At 44.2% G+C, this 14,661-nt stretch overlaps 1 protein-coding gene across 1 annotated transcript in view; it reads right to left on the bottom strand.

The window, feature by feature from the left end:
* cacna1ba (calcium channel, voltage-dependent, N type, alpha 1B subunit, a) overlaps positions 1 to 14,594 on the bottom strand; it is a 93,209-nt gene extending 78,615 nt beyond the window's left edge. Inside the window, 3 exon segments of the mRNA XM_042708171.1 lie at positions 9,672 to 9,811; positions 11,123 to 11,228; positions 13,245 to 14,594. Coding sequence (XP_042564105.1) covers positions 9,672 to 9,811; positions 11,123 to 11,228; positions 13,245 to 13,501 — 503 coding nt within the window. The 5' untranslated portion in view covers positions 13,502 to 14,594.
* Between the last annotated feature and the right edge of the window lie 67 nt (positions 14,595 to 14,661).

The following is a 14,661-nucleotide window of genomic DNA, read 5'->3' as shown; positions in this document are numbered from 1 at the left end:
TCATCAAAAGACGCAGAGGTCATCTTGCAACACCAGGGAGTCATCTGTAATTTGTAATCTACGCAAACTTTTTACACAGCAAATATTTCAAAGGCTTTGCTATGAACATTGTCCTTGCACCACGACTGAACCTCCAACCCCCAGCTGTGTCCAGCATAAATGAAGACAGTTCACCACTGTCCTCTCTCCTCCTTTTTGAAAAGCATCCCTTCTCCCTGTGGGGGCATGGCCCAGCAGGACTCTATTACAGAGCTGTCCAAATGTCACCGCCGCTCACGACAAAACGCCACTGTACCCCTCCGGCATCCGTGCCCATCCTGCCCCGCCTTGCCTGCACACATGGGCGCATCCGCTCGAACCACATGAATATTTACCATTAACCGGTGGTATGAGTGCAGATCTCTGGTCCAGCGCTTCACTCCACTGACTCAGGGAGGGGAGGCGCCGTCAAGGTCCAGTGGGCTCCACTGATGGACGGAAACGCACCACTGATACACAGGGAGTCGCTGCTCTACGCAAACGGTGGAGAGATTGTAGTACTTTCCTACTTCACAGCCAATTTTCTGTGACATGTTTTTTTTCTGGTTTTGTTTATACATATATCTCTACATATGTGATTTATTATCTGGCCTATATTCATCTATGCAATAATTGGCACTTTAATGCTCAATAAAAGCTAGTCCTTCCATTTTGATGGAGTGGTGTTTCCCCTTTTGGTTAAGTGTAATGTCAGCAATTACTTTTATCTAAAAATGCCCCAGCTAAAAAAATCAAAATTTTCAATAAGCCATAAATGGCACCATAACTTTAAAATGGTTTTAAGACTATTAAAATCTCATGCTAATTAGTTTTCATTTTCAAAAAAGCAGGGTGAAGATCCGCCAACTACTGATGCTTTATATCTTAAAGCAAAAAATATTCCCTTTTACAATCACAAGATAATGTCCAGCCACCACTGACAACTTAATTGAAAGGCCTTTATATTTTTTTTTAAACCTGGGGAGATACTTGGCCTAGCTCCCCCCAGTCCCAAATGAACTGTTTTAGTTTGAGAAACACACTGTGAAAGACATGTTTCAATAGATAGAATATCCCATAGTGAACACGATAGTAATCGTGACTGGCTTCAAAATCACTCCTAGATATTTCAACAAGATATTCAAACACAAACAAAATATCCATGAGCTCATACAAATAAGTTCAGCCATACAAGCAGCAGTTTGCATTCGGTGGCATGGGGGTCAAGCAATAATTACACGGAGCATAGAAGAAATACTTCATAAGTCTGGGGAAGGTCAGCTAAAGAACTCTAAAGCTAAAGCAATGACATCTTCAGTAGTAGTAAGCTACTACAGATTGACTTGCTTTACCAACAGGCAAAAACAGGCAAAAACCTCAACACGCAGGGCTGCTGACAGCATGTCGCGAGGCAATCCATACAATGTTAGGCTGGAGCCAGAGTGTGTGCCGTTACTAACGCTAACACTGGAAAAAGTGTGAAGGACACTAACAAAGGGACACCTGCTCTCCCACCCCGAAATGGTGCTCGAACAGGTGCCACTGCACGAGTGAGGAGGAGGTGGAGGAGGAGGAGGTGGAGGAGAGTGGAGTTCCACCGCTAATTGGGTGACATTTGCTCAGCAAACATGCTCTTCGCCCACCTCCCCCCGGCCAGAACCTACAGCCACTCTGGTCTCTCACTGTAACTTGTCACGCGTAGGTAGTTTTATCACAGCGAGTGAGAGAGATAGGGCTGTCAATAATGTCTGAGTGGGCAAAGGCTGCAGTGTTACACGTGTGTCTCTTCTTCTTTAATAAGGCAAAAAACTAAAGCAAATGGGGGGTGTAAGGTATCTTAGAAACAGTTAAGGTTAAAAGAGAAAGATATGTAGCAAAGTGCTGAATAATGTGTAGTTGGTATTCTGTGTTGTCACTTGTCGAGGTGTTACAGATAAGAATGACCGACTGTCCACAATAAAATATACTCTGAACCAATGTGCTGCAAAGGCTCCAGAAAAGGAGCCGCCAAGAAACTGCTTGCCTCTGTTCAATTCTTAAACAAGCGTTTTCATCACATAATGCAGGTGGAATTTCAAATGAGAATGCAGTAGAGCACAAGCAAAGAAGAGCAAGAGGATTCTCAGCCGCCAGGTTCCCCACCACACCGGGCAGAGAAAAGCCCCGGCAAATGGGGGAAGGTGCTGGAGCAGAGTTAAGGCTGATTTAAATTGGACACGGTCGGCTTGAATGCAGAAATCCACTATCACTCAGCCACACGTCTCCTGAGTCAATATAATCTCTCAGCCATGTAGAGTGAACCACCCAGTTCATCTCCATCACAACGGTCACAGCCATCACTCAAAAGATTTTTGGAGGCCAGCGCTTCGCACACACAGACAATCTCTTTCCTGCCGTGCCTCACTACCATGATGCAGTGCTGTGCTTGCGTGCTTCACCTGCTAGTCATAGCCCACACTGAGGTGACGGGAACAAATACTCAATCAAATTGTCTGTTGCCGAGTATCCACTCACACACTCTCTGAAGAGCTTTCACCCTTAGGGTCTGCCCGTATGCATCGGACCAAACTACCTAGCCCCCACTTGTCTTACCTTAACACATCACACTAACACCAGGTTAATCACACAACACAAAATTGTAAATGGTAACGCAAAACATGGTACTATAGAGAGCTTATTGTTAATTACCTCTAACATGACTTGTTATAATTACTGGACAGTCCAGTGTGCGAGGATAAAATTCAATTTTGAGTTAAACACAGAGCAAAGAAACAAACATTTAGGTGTGTTCGCGTGAAATGCGGCTCCTCCTAAATCCTAAAATCCTTAAAATTTTTTGCCATAAAGTTACAGATTGTACCCTTTTATGCATCCCCATCTTAACCTGCCCTATATGCATTGTAGGGCAAAAAGAGGGTGAGAGAGAGTGTCAAAGTCGTCATGCCACACAGTGTTCTAGTGATGTTCTCCTGATGGAACCCTTGTGTGAACTCTGACAGCACTTCAAAGGCCTGCTGGTCTGCCCTACATTTTCCAGGCCACACAGGGAATGTGAGAACTGACGAGGCTCTCCTATTTCATGGAGATTCCTCTGTCACTCTGAGCCTGAGAGATAGTGAATGATTTCAGGATGTTATTGCAACATGCAAATATAAGAATGGAAAAAAAAACGTGGATGTAAAGAAATCAAAGGTATCGAAATATCAAATGAATCAGACCATACCAGACAGCCTCCGATGTGTCTGCACCTCTGCAATTCTGTCGATTTGTCGCGACAGTGCATGTCTGCAGACAACTTGCTAAAAAATTATAGTGTTGGAACGAGATAAAATCCGCCGCTGACAAGTTTAAATGCTTTTGGGCTCATGAATAATCTGGAAAAGACTTCTGCTTTCATGTTTCAGTCACGTTCCCGTTGCGGGAGAGGAATGCAAGGCAGTTCTGCCGCACCTTGTCATCTCCTGCTTTGGCAGGTCTAGGAATGCTTCGTCAAACAAGGCTGTGAGAGCCGTTACTCAAAAAGTAACTGGGAGTTGGTGTCAACACTGCTAAATCATACTGCATTTCACTGGACTTCTTAAGGCCTGAAACCTGACCATAATATGACCGTGTAGCCCATGATGTCATGTTTGAGTTGGCAGAATTTGATGAGCAAAAGATCTAAACTTGACCAGACTGCTCCATCAGCCACATAGCTTTCATTTTCATCATCCAGCTAATGTGTTTCTGTAAATACAACCACCATTTTCCAGGAATTGCCTGCAGTTCTTGAAAACGGTCAATTATCAGCCTTCTCGGCGATGACTGTATTCCCCAACAGTGAAGCTAACCTTCCACAGAACCTTCTGTTTTAGACTGAGATGAATATATATTTAGACATCAAACTATAACACAGCTGCTGCTAGAACGGAGGATGATGGTGTTCTTATTTATGAAAGCCGGACAACTTTGTCACAGAAGCTGTTTCACCTGTAGTCTCGCCACTAATCCTCTATGAAGGTCACATAAATAACTTTGCAGGAGCCATTAAGAGAAAGGATTTACACGAAACACTTAAAAAAACTCAGCAGTCACTCTTGTTATGTAAGTCATAGAATGTTTAACCAGGCACCTCTGAAAATATTAAACCAGTTCTTTGTAATATTTTAAAACGTATGTCATTTTTAGTCAGTTAAAACTCAAAGTTGATTGACCGCACCATGGCCAAGTCTCTATGTAGAGCTACATGCCGCACTAAAACTGAATGTATTACATTCTTAAATGATATGCACTCTATTATATGTCATCGGTCACAGAATAGCAGACTGTGAGAAACCAATCCCAAATCAGTTACAGTTACAGAACTATATTCCACAGTAACATGAGCAAATCACTACTGGAGATAAGGAGTACAGGCAATAGGTTGAAAAGGGATGTTAACTGTCATGGACGGTTTATGAAACCATGGGCCCCTGGGCCTGGACATGTAAAAGGCCCCCTCCCCTTTATGTGTGCGCACAGCCGCAAAAAATGTGCACACACACACACATCATTAGGCGTATACTATGTGTGGGATTTTACGGTCAAATGAGTTACTTTGGCTATTGTATTGGAAAAGTGACAGGTCAAAGAGAAAGCTATCAGAAACATGGATAGCACTCTGACACACGGTAACGTAAACAGATGGTCAATGTGCTGAAGCGTTCTTAAAAACACTGATGAAAGGCACGATTTGGTGCGGCGGAACACACAGCAGCTTTAACCACATCTGAAAAACACATACACGATCAAACAGGCGCTCTGCGGCAGCCGGACTCTAACAACTTAACAACTTAACAACCTGTTAAATAGGGCCACGGCAGCTTGAATGATAGCAGCTGTGCAGGAGATGTTTTTGTCTTGTCCCTGTTGTAGTGGTCATCAGGTTAAATGCGATGATGAGCTATATGACAAGGCAAAACGTCTGTCTGACCAATAACGTTTCCTGCACAACTCCTATCATTCAGGGCCTGTTTTAGAGAAGAGATTGCTCAGCAGTCTCCAGTCTCCTAATTTGCCAAGATGCTGATTGTGGATTATGACTCCGTAACATCCACCTTCGCTGAGGTGTGCACTGCCCTGCTATTGTTTCTGACATCTATGACAGTGGCACACCGAGTGATCCTTTTCCAAATTGAAACTCATTAAGACCTACCTGAGGGGCTGCATGGAGCCGGAGAGGCTGAATGGGCTGGCTATCCTGTCCATTGAAAAAGCATATCACGCATTACCACTTTTATGTTTGAAAGGCATCGTTCGGTTTGCAGGTGTGCTGTGCCTCTGGCTGTGCTCAGTCAGCCTGTCGGTCTTGATGTTCAGATTTTTCGCCTAAACTAGCTACAGTATATCGCATCGTCTCGTCACATGATCAAATAGAGACTTGACATTGGACAACAAGATATATATTACCCAGCAATCATCATTGCATATCTGTATATGACAAAAATACCAAAGAAAATAAAAAATTATTCATTTAATTGAATAGTTTTTTTAATAGTTTCCATAGTTATGGTAGGATAAGTATATAATTGTGTTATAGATTGCTATTGACTATTTCCCTCCCCCAAAATAATGAAAACCATGAGAAAGATTGCCATTTCGAGGGAATATATAGCATAAGGTACTCTTTTAAGTGTATTATAATTCATCTTTGATCACAGGCGTGTTTTCAAAGCGACACTGTCAAACAGTCACTTTCGAGAAACGCATCGACAGTGATCCCACCCTGCCCACGGGCTCCAGTGCAACCGCTCTGCTTGCGCAGTCTTCAGTCTTTTACACCCCTGAGCGCACATACACATTTTCTAACACAGCGCAGGTATACTCAATTAAAGCCAACAGCAAATTAACAAAATACACCTCTTTCAACCACAAATAAGAGATACATGCCAGCGTCTTCACGCAGAGGCTCGGGCTTAGGGGCCCTTGAGCTCAGGGGCCCCTGGGCCTATGCCCGGTAGGCCCGTTCGGTAATCCATCCCTGGTAACTGTTCAGATCATTGCATTTTGAAAGTCACTCCCACCATTCCCATTCACTCAGTACACAGCTTCTGTAAGTTTCAGTGAAAGACACTGAATCTTCGAAGAAACTCTCCGACGCCTAACCCTCACGACACAAACAATTCATTCAAACTGATCAAGACATTGACCAACTGATCAAGACCGTTTCTTAGTCCCAACCGCAAGGCTGATCTGCAACCTCACCCACTCTCCCACCCCGTCTGCCCTGCCTACTGGAGGGTTTTAGCCGAGGGGAAATGTGAGGGAGTGCTGGTGCTTTGATCCAGAGAGCCATAAAGAGTGGTGTAGCAAAATCCATTCCCTCTGTGTTTGGTTCAATAAAGTATTGATCCAGACGTGCGCAAAGAAAGGCAGATATATTTGCTTATTAGCAAGACCGGTCTTATTGGGGCCGCGTTAGAGATATGCGGGGGGAGATGAAAGGGAAAATGGTGGTTGATTATGAGAGCAGGAGAGAAGGGGTCCTCTCAGAGTGAGTCAGCACATCAGTATCAGCACCGGAGGTGTCGGTACCACTCAGACGGGGCTATCAGGGAGGGGAAAAAAAGACGAATAACAAGTAACTGGATAAATAACTTTTTCTCTCTCTCTCTCACATTCTATCCCTCGCTCTCTTTCTTTCTCACACTCTATCCCCCTCTCTCACTCTCACTCACACACTCTATCCCCCTCTCTCACTCTCACTCACACACTCTATCCCCCTCTCTCTCTCTCACTCACGCACTCTATCCCCCTCTCTCTCTCTCACTCTCACACTTTATCCACCTCTCTCTCTCTCACTCTCACACTTTATCCACCTCTCTCTCTCACTCACACACTTTATCCACCTCTCTCACTCTCACACTATCCCCCTCTTTCTCTCTCCCTCGCCCACTATATCCCCCTCTCTCTCTCTCACTCACACACTCTATCCCCCTCTCTCTCTCTCACTCACACACTCTATCCCCTTCTCTCTCTCTCACTCACACACTCTATCCCCCTCTCTCTCTCTCACTCTCACACTTTATCTACCTCTCTCTCTCACTCACACACTTTATCCCCCTCTCTTTCTCTCACTCACACACTCTATGCCCCTCTTTCTCGCTCCCTCGCCCACTATATCCCCCTCTCTCTCTCTCACTCACACACTCTATCCCCCTCTCTCTCTCTCACTCACACACTCTATCCCTCTCTCACCCTCACACTCTATCCCACTATCTCTCTCTCTCACTCACACACTGTATCCCTCTCTCTCTCTCTCTCTCACTCTCACACTCTATCCCCCTCTCTCTCACACTCTCACTCTCTATCCCTCTCTCTCTCTCTCACTCACACACCCTATCCCTCACTCTCTCTCTCTCTCACTCACACACTCTATCCCTCTCTCTCTCTCACTCACACACTCTCTATCCCTCGCTCTCATGTCATTATGATATCAAGGCACTTCCGAAGTCATCATGGTCAGCATCGATTTGCACGGGATTGACTCGAATCTCGTAGCGTCCTCTTTCATCCGAAGAAAGAGCTGCTGCAGCAGCACGCGGCCACGCATCGACTGCTCCTCGTTTCGGCACTGGCCCGCGCATCAGATCAACGGCCTCTTTAGCATTCAGTTTGATATCGGCATCCAATAGAACATTTTCTCCTCATGTTTCAAGACATCAAGGCTCCTAGAGATTGCCAGCGAGTGCAGCTGATAACAACCGCAGAGTCAATGGTTTGAGATTAGGACCGGGATGCGTCTGTGGTGCGCCGTCTGGCACTGCAAGGAGATGGTGAGGAAACAGGCCGGCTGAAGCACTCAGGAGCGTCTCACGTGCCGCACACACCAATCATCCAGGAGCTGTCGGGAGCTGACGACGCTTTGGGGGGGGGGGGGTCAATAAGTCACTGTTGCCGGGCATCGATAACACGACTAGACTGCTCCTGTGATGGGCCACACCCACCACTGAAGGGCTTCAATTACCTTTATCACATCAGACCGCCCTACCCCAATTTAATCAGCCCAGGCCAGATCTCATGTCAGCCCCATCCAGACACACACACACACACACACACACACACACAAACACACACACAGACACACACACATACACACACACACACACACCCACACACACCCACACACACACACACACACACACACACACACACACACCATGATGTGCACTTGAGTTGAATATGAGCTGAACTGAACACATGGCTCACAGATCAGTAGTGACAGCCTATAGGTAAGTGTCTGACAAGCTGTCAATAGACTCAGCCTCTCAGAAATAATTTGTCACACCACCCACTTCATGTTATCTGGCCACCCTTAACTCATACGCACAAAATCCCTTTTTTTTTCACCATGACATGAAGAAGACGAAAAGAAACTGACATTTTTTTGTATTCATTAGAACGCAAATGACCACATACAAGATCACATATGTTCAAACTGTGTTCTAAGGCACAGAGAGAGTAGATCTAAGGAGCTCCCAGGCAGCACACAGCAAGTCCTCCCACTAAATATGTTTCTTGTAGTGAAGTGGCAGGCTGACGTAAGGCCCACTTTAACAAGAGCAAAATAAATCTCTGGGCAATTAAGGACAAAGCAAGGCAGGCAGGACCGGAGGAGCTCTGGAGAAGCATGCAGTGAGGGTTGAGCCGACGAATCACCTTTCTAGTCGCTGCTGTCTCCTCAGAGATGCATCAGTGGGACCTGACTACCTCCCCCAACACCACTACCAGAGAAAGCTAGTCCTTTTCACTCCATCCTCGAACATCATCAACCACAGCTCATTGTGTCTGTGTCTGTGTGTGTGTGTGAGTGTGTGTGTGTGTGTGTGTGTGTGTGTGTGTGTGTGTGTGTGTGTGTATGTGTATGTGTACGTGTATGTGTGTGTGTGTGTGTGTCCCTTCCCCCATGTCCCATAGGGCAGCCTCTCTCTATGCTTGCCTCTCAAGATCCAGAGTATCTCTAATGCATTTCCACGGATACCACACTCAAGAAATAGTTGAAATAAGTACTACCAACCCTGCTACTTCTATAATAATGATAATATTAATAATAATAATAATAATAATAATAAAACAACAATACTAATAATACATTGTGTACACAAATACACTGCACTGCAGTATTGCTGTCATATTGCATGTTATGTTTCATGACTGTTTCATGACCCAATTTTATCTGGCCAGTACAAACATGTTGTGAGGCAACGGCTAAGGGTAAAGCTGGGCTATTATTACGGGTATGCCACGACAGAGAGAAAACCTAACAGCTCTCCAGCCCTATTTCTTCATTACGCCAGTCCCCTTCCCATGCCGCCACCTCGGGCCTCAGTCAGCTGCAACCTTATTAGTGCTCCCCACAGGCCCCGAATGCTGAAGGCAGGCAACCAGCCTCTGACAACGGCTTACCTCATCTGGCTGGGGACCTGCACTGTGTAATGTCTCCAAATGCGGTCAGGTTTGGTGGCACAAAAAAAGTGACAAAGTAGCAGACATTCGCCCAGCACTACTTTGTGGGTTCCTTCCCCTTTCCCATCACCGTTGCTTGACGGCTTGTTTGTTGAAATGAAATGAAAATCATTACCAGCAGAGGCTAATAAGGAGTGAGTTAGGGGTGTTAACATGGATTCTGTACTTACCCGGTTAGCACGACTACAAAATCCATTACATTCCATCCATTTCGGAGGTAGGTGCCTTTGTGAAATGCAAACCCGAGAGCGATGATCTTAATGCCGGCCTCAAAACAAAATATTCCAATAAAGTACGGTTCTGTGTCATCCTGTTGAGACAAAAAAAGGAAATACCTGAGCCAAAATAATCTTAGGCAAAGATACACAAGAAAAAGATTAATATAAAACTGTGAGAAAAAAAGCTGCTTTCAAAAATGAGCTATGTCAGTTTCTACAGCATGTGCACAAGATGGCATTAAACACTAAGACCTTTACAGTCTCAAACCACAGAGCAATTTCACTTTTCTGTCCCTAAATGATCACAGTGGCCCTTAAATCAGCCAGGGTTCTCATTAGAAACTGAAGCTTGTGACTGCAGCTGTAGAAGTCCTTGTCTTTCATCAAGTCATATTAAATCCAAGAGATACGCTGACATAATTTCTAATGCACTGTTACAAAATATAATTTCCCCCATAACCTTAAACTTACAGTACTCAGCTGTAACTAAACTAATGTGAACTTATAACCTATGGCTGCCAAACTGCCATATACTCTGTCCTGCACAACATCTCGTGTTTATGTCTACACTGATTATTTCTCAGTTGCAATGCTTTATACTTAGGAAGCCTGTCACTGTTGACATGAGGAAAATGGCAGGCTTGGTTGTAATCATCTCAAGAAAACAGTGCATGGAGCAACATTTCATGAGGAGATGAAACAGCTGTGGGGTGTGTCTCAACAAAAGCTCACATAAGACGAGTGAAATTTGATCTTCCTTCATGCCCACTCACGATAACATCAATATGTCAGTCGAGTCATTTACCAATTCACAAGGGTCAATCTACTCTAAGAGTGCAGCTGCGAATCCCCGCTGCTGAATCAGGACTTTCACTCTCAGGATGGCTTTGCCACCAGCAGCTATAACTCCCCTTTGATTGGGTGAAAAGCCTCACAGCATTACCCCTTTAATGGCATGACTTAACAACAGAGATCAGCTGGCAATATTGAGGAGGGGAAATGTAGGGGTGGCGGGACTCTGAGGGGGGTAGCCATCAAACAGAGCCCATGTGATGCCTGTTGGCTCACAAAGCAGACCTGGAGCTAAATCCCCTCGGCCCTAAGAGACAACCACACCCTCCCTGCTGACGCAACATCAATTAGCCAAGATCACTGACTCCCAATCCATATTACTCAATTTAGAAGGCAGAACACTATTAGTTATAAATTAGTAATAAGCGGCAAGTGATATTGTGGGGAAGAAGAATCACATTCATTAGCATCTCCAGCTGTGATGTGCATCATAGTAATATGTTTGGTACACACTGGAAAGACAGGAAATGGCTCTAGATGAATGTGCACAGAGACAAAAAGAGAATTTGGGGATATTGAAGCAAAATATATGAAAAGGTTGAGAGACTCACCAGACGCTCTGACATGGGGGTCTTGTCACTCGCTGGTAAATGCTGCTCTAAGGCCAGGACAATGCAGTTGGCGATGATGGTGGCTAGAATTAGGTACTCAAATGGAGTGGGGGAGTCAAGGAGTCTAACAATATGATAACGGCATGAAAACAGTCAGGGCAACATGACAAACAATGCTCTATTGGCGCTAGCAAAGATTCTTTACTTCATCTACCTTTAAAAAGTAATATGAACGATAGAGGTGGGGGGAAAATGACCATGAGAGACAAACAGACACAGAACTAGGCAGAGAAAAGGAGGGGAGAAGAGGGAGGGGGGAGCACCAACATCATTTGAGCTGTAACTTTTCTCCTTGCGTTTCCTGTGGCTGACACATGGTTTGTTTAAGGATGTTTCCTGCTCAGATGCTCCAGGGGTCTCTGTGTTTGTATGGTGATGCTGCGCATGAGGAGAGGGACTGAAGGAACCCTGATTAACTAGCTAAATCTAGAGCTGAATCTTCTGAATCACCCACATGACTGGATCTGATCAGGGCAGTCTCTAATGGCACTCCCTGAAGCACTGTCGAGAGGAAGTTGTCTGCGTCAGAGGAGGGCTGGTGTCATTTCTTAATGTAAGAGCACTACTCATGCAGCTAGCGTATCCCCCAGGTTAATGAAAGATTAAAGCTGAAAATGTGCACAGACACACACCATTAGGTTAAATGACTATTGTAATGTTGGCATGCTATAAAGTACCTGCAATTTATTCATGCATTGAATAGATCTGTGCTGCTCCTAGATGTTGCTATTAGGGTATATGTAAGAGAACACTGGAGTAATCTAGAAACTTGATTTTTCCAAATCCATATTTGATCCCCTTGCGATGCATTACTGTCAATCCAGTTGTTGTCTTGGTTTCAGATGCATTGCCTCTTACCAGTAGGGCTTGTGCAAAATGATATCCTCATACCCGTTAGTGCAGCTGGTTTGCCTCTACATATAAACCTCGGTCAGAATTTGATTAGTGGATTTCACAACCTCTTGGCAAAACAGGCCGTTGTAGTGTGGGCCAGCGAAAATATGTTGGCGAGTTCAGGACCCTGGAGAGGGCTCATTCTCAACTCATGGCAAGGCATCTTTCGACAACTACTTGAGCTCAAAGCAAAATACCAGATGTTTAGATAAAAACTGAAACTGTATGCACTGAAGATTAAAACGTTTGGCAAATCCAGGGTAAACTAATCTAATTGACACTGCCAGTTATGGCTGAACTGTTAAATGTGATAACCAATTGGCGATATCAGAAACGTTTTGAGACTTAATGCCAGTCAACAAAACCCACATGTTATCTCATATAATCAAATCCCCATTATTAGTTATTGAGAAGACTGCACCAATCGCTTCTTACAAGGCTGCAAAGCAATGGACAAGGATTTATTGGCGGCTATTGGAAACGAAGTGGTGATTGTGTAATTTTGCTATGCCTTGTCGATAGCTAAACTGGCTGGAGGTCCATTGCCCTATACACAAAACGATCGATACCGCAGTGGCTTGCTGAAAAAGACAGCTTTCCATGAAGCAATGGAAACTGTAGTTTAGCCATATAAAGATCAAGTAGACAACACATTTAAGGTTTCTTGGCTCCGTATACGTATCCGTATCGAGCCAAACTGTGGTGGGTGTAGCAAACAACGTTTTAAAAGTAAGGGGGTGGCAAAGCATGCACAAAATCGTTAAAAACTAAAAAAAAAAATGTCATTCACTGTCTTGATTTCATGAACACTGCGCTACATTTGTGAGACTGAATGAAACGGACTCTCACTTTCTTGCCTTAATGGGAATGGGCATGTCAGAAAAAACCGTTAAAACGAAAAATGATTTGCTCAAATTACATTTGATAGGCAAGCATAGTTTGTTTCACTCAACGTTAGGCTATTAGAAGGCATCGTATGGAGAGATCAATGTGCCTCACGTTTGTAAACTTTGGTGGTGTTATTTAACCAACATACTGCCAAATAGTGTTGGCTGATGAGAAAAGATAAGAGCGGAGTTATATATTTAAAAAAAATGCTCTAATAAATAGGTATGTAAATTAAGAATTAGGACTGTGTAAACGCAATTATTTCCACTTGAAAGGATATGGCCATTCGGTTATTTTCTTTGCATATTTCCGTATGATGTTATCTTCGCTGAAGATGAAAAGGGACCGGTTGACAGTAAGTAAGTTTTGTTTGACAGGGATTGGGTTATATATGGCCATTGTCCTGGCTCTTTGGGCCATTGACTGACTCTTATACACCCTTGGGCCGGGTGGGGGGCCTCCCTGCCGGATTGCCCCCCTTCCACTACTCGCTGGACTGCCACCTCCATATCGTTGATCGTCTTCGAAGCGAGCCATTCTAAAAACGCGCAGATCTCACTGTAGAAATCAAAATTGACATCAGAGAGAGCATAGATAAGAAGCATCACAACGCACTGTGTTGTCCCAGCCACGAGTTTTCATCCGTATCAAATATCCAACAGTGTGCTGTTCAATAATTGTATTTTACAACAATAAAATCTTCCCCAAGGCTCCTCTTGTAATGCTTCGGCCAAAATAAATGCTCAACATTTTTCATTCCGATCATTTCTGATAATCCATAAAATTGACTGAAGTTTAGACGACAATATTATACAATCCTTCCATGCGCTTCGTGGTATCCAAATGCAGTGATTTCCCGTAAGGTTTGCAGTTCAAACTAATGCCTTGGTATGTACAAAAAACAGCTAAATCATGCAACAGCAACAGGGACCGCAATTGGTCTGTTACTAGGCATGCAAAAATCTCTCCTACAAATTAATAATGGTCTGGATACTGAATGAAGACGTTTGCTTCTATGTGATGTTACTGCAGGCGTCTCCTTCTTACGCCCTTTCTTGTATTACTTCAAATATTGTCCCTAATCCAGTCATTGCAAGGCAACAGTCTACAGCGGCAAAAATCGGGATAAGCTTGGCACTTCTATTTCGCTTGGTCTCACGCTGGCAATGAAAATTTTACCGATTTCTGCAGCCGCTGCTTCTTCTGAACCAGATCACATGACTAGAAAGCACCCTGTCAGTGGCTCCACCTGTGCCGTTACAGTATCCATGGCACTGGGGTAAAAAGCGGAGAGCATCTCAGCCTTTTTGCGGAGGGAAAAGATCTCTACGGTTATATTCTCAGGATTCAAACTCAGCGTTGACATCAGTGCGGGTAACCTTGACAGTAAATCCGAACAGCACAAACGCTAAACATATTTTTGACTTCTTGTTGTAGTCCCTTAAGGAAAGGGTGGGTCTGAGAAGGGGACCAAATCTGAGCAGGATTCACCGTGTGACCGACTAAGGTTTTCAATCCACTTTCTCCAGACACATTAATAACTTACAGCGTGAGATGAAATTCACTTAAGACGAGCTGGATTCTTCCTTTCACAACATCCTGAAACCAAATTACGGTGGACATCGGGAATGAGAAAGATCTTGAGTCTGCTCATAATCAACATATGATATAGGCGATACGAATTGTATTCAAATAAC

Source organism: Clupea harengus, chromosome 7 (assembly GCF_900700415.2).
Source record: "Clupea harengus chromosome 7, Ch_v2.0.2, whole genome shotgun sequence".
In the NCBI taxonomy this organism is placed as follows: Eukaryota; Metazoa; Chordata; class Actinopteri; order Clupeiformes; family Clupeidae; genus Clupea; species Clupea harengus.
This window is presented reverse-complemented; position numbering and strand designations above follow the sequence as displayed.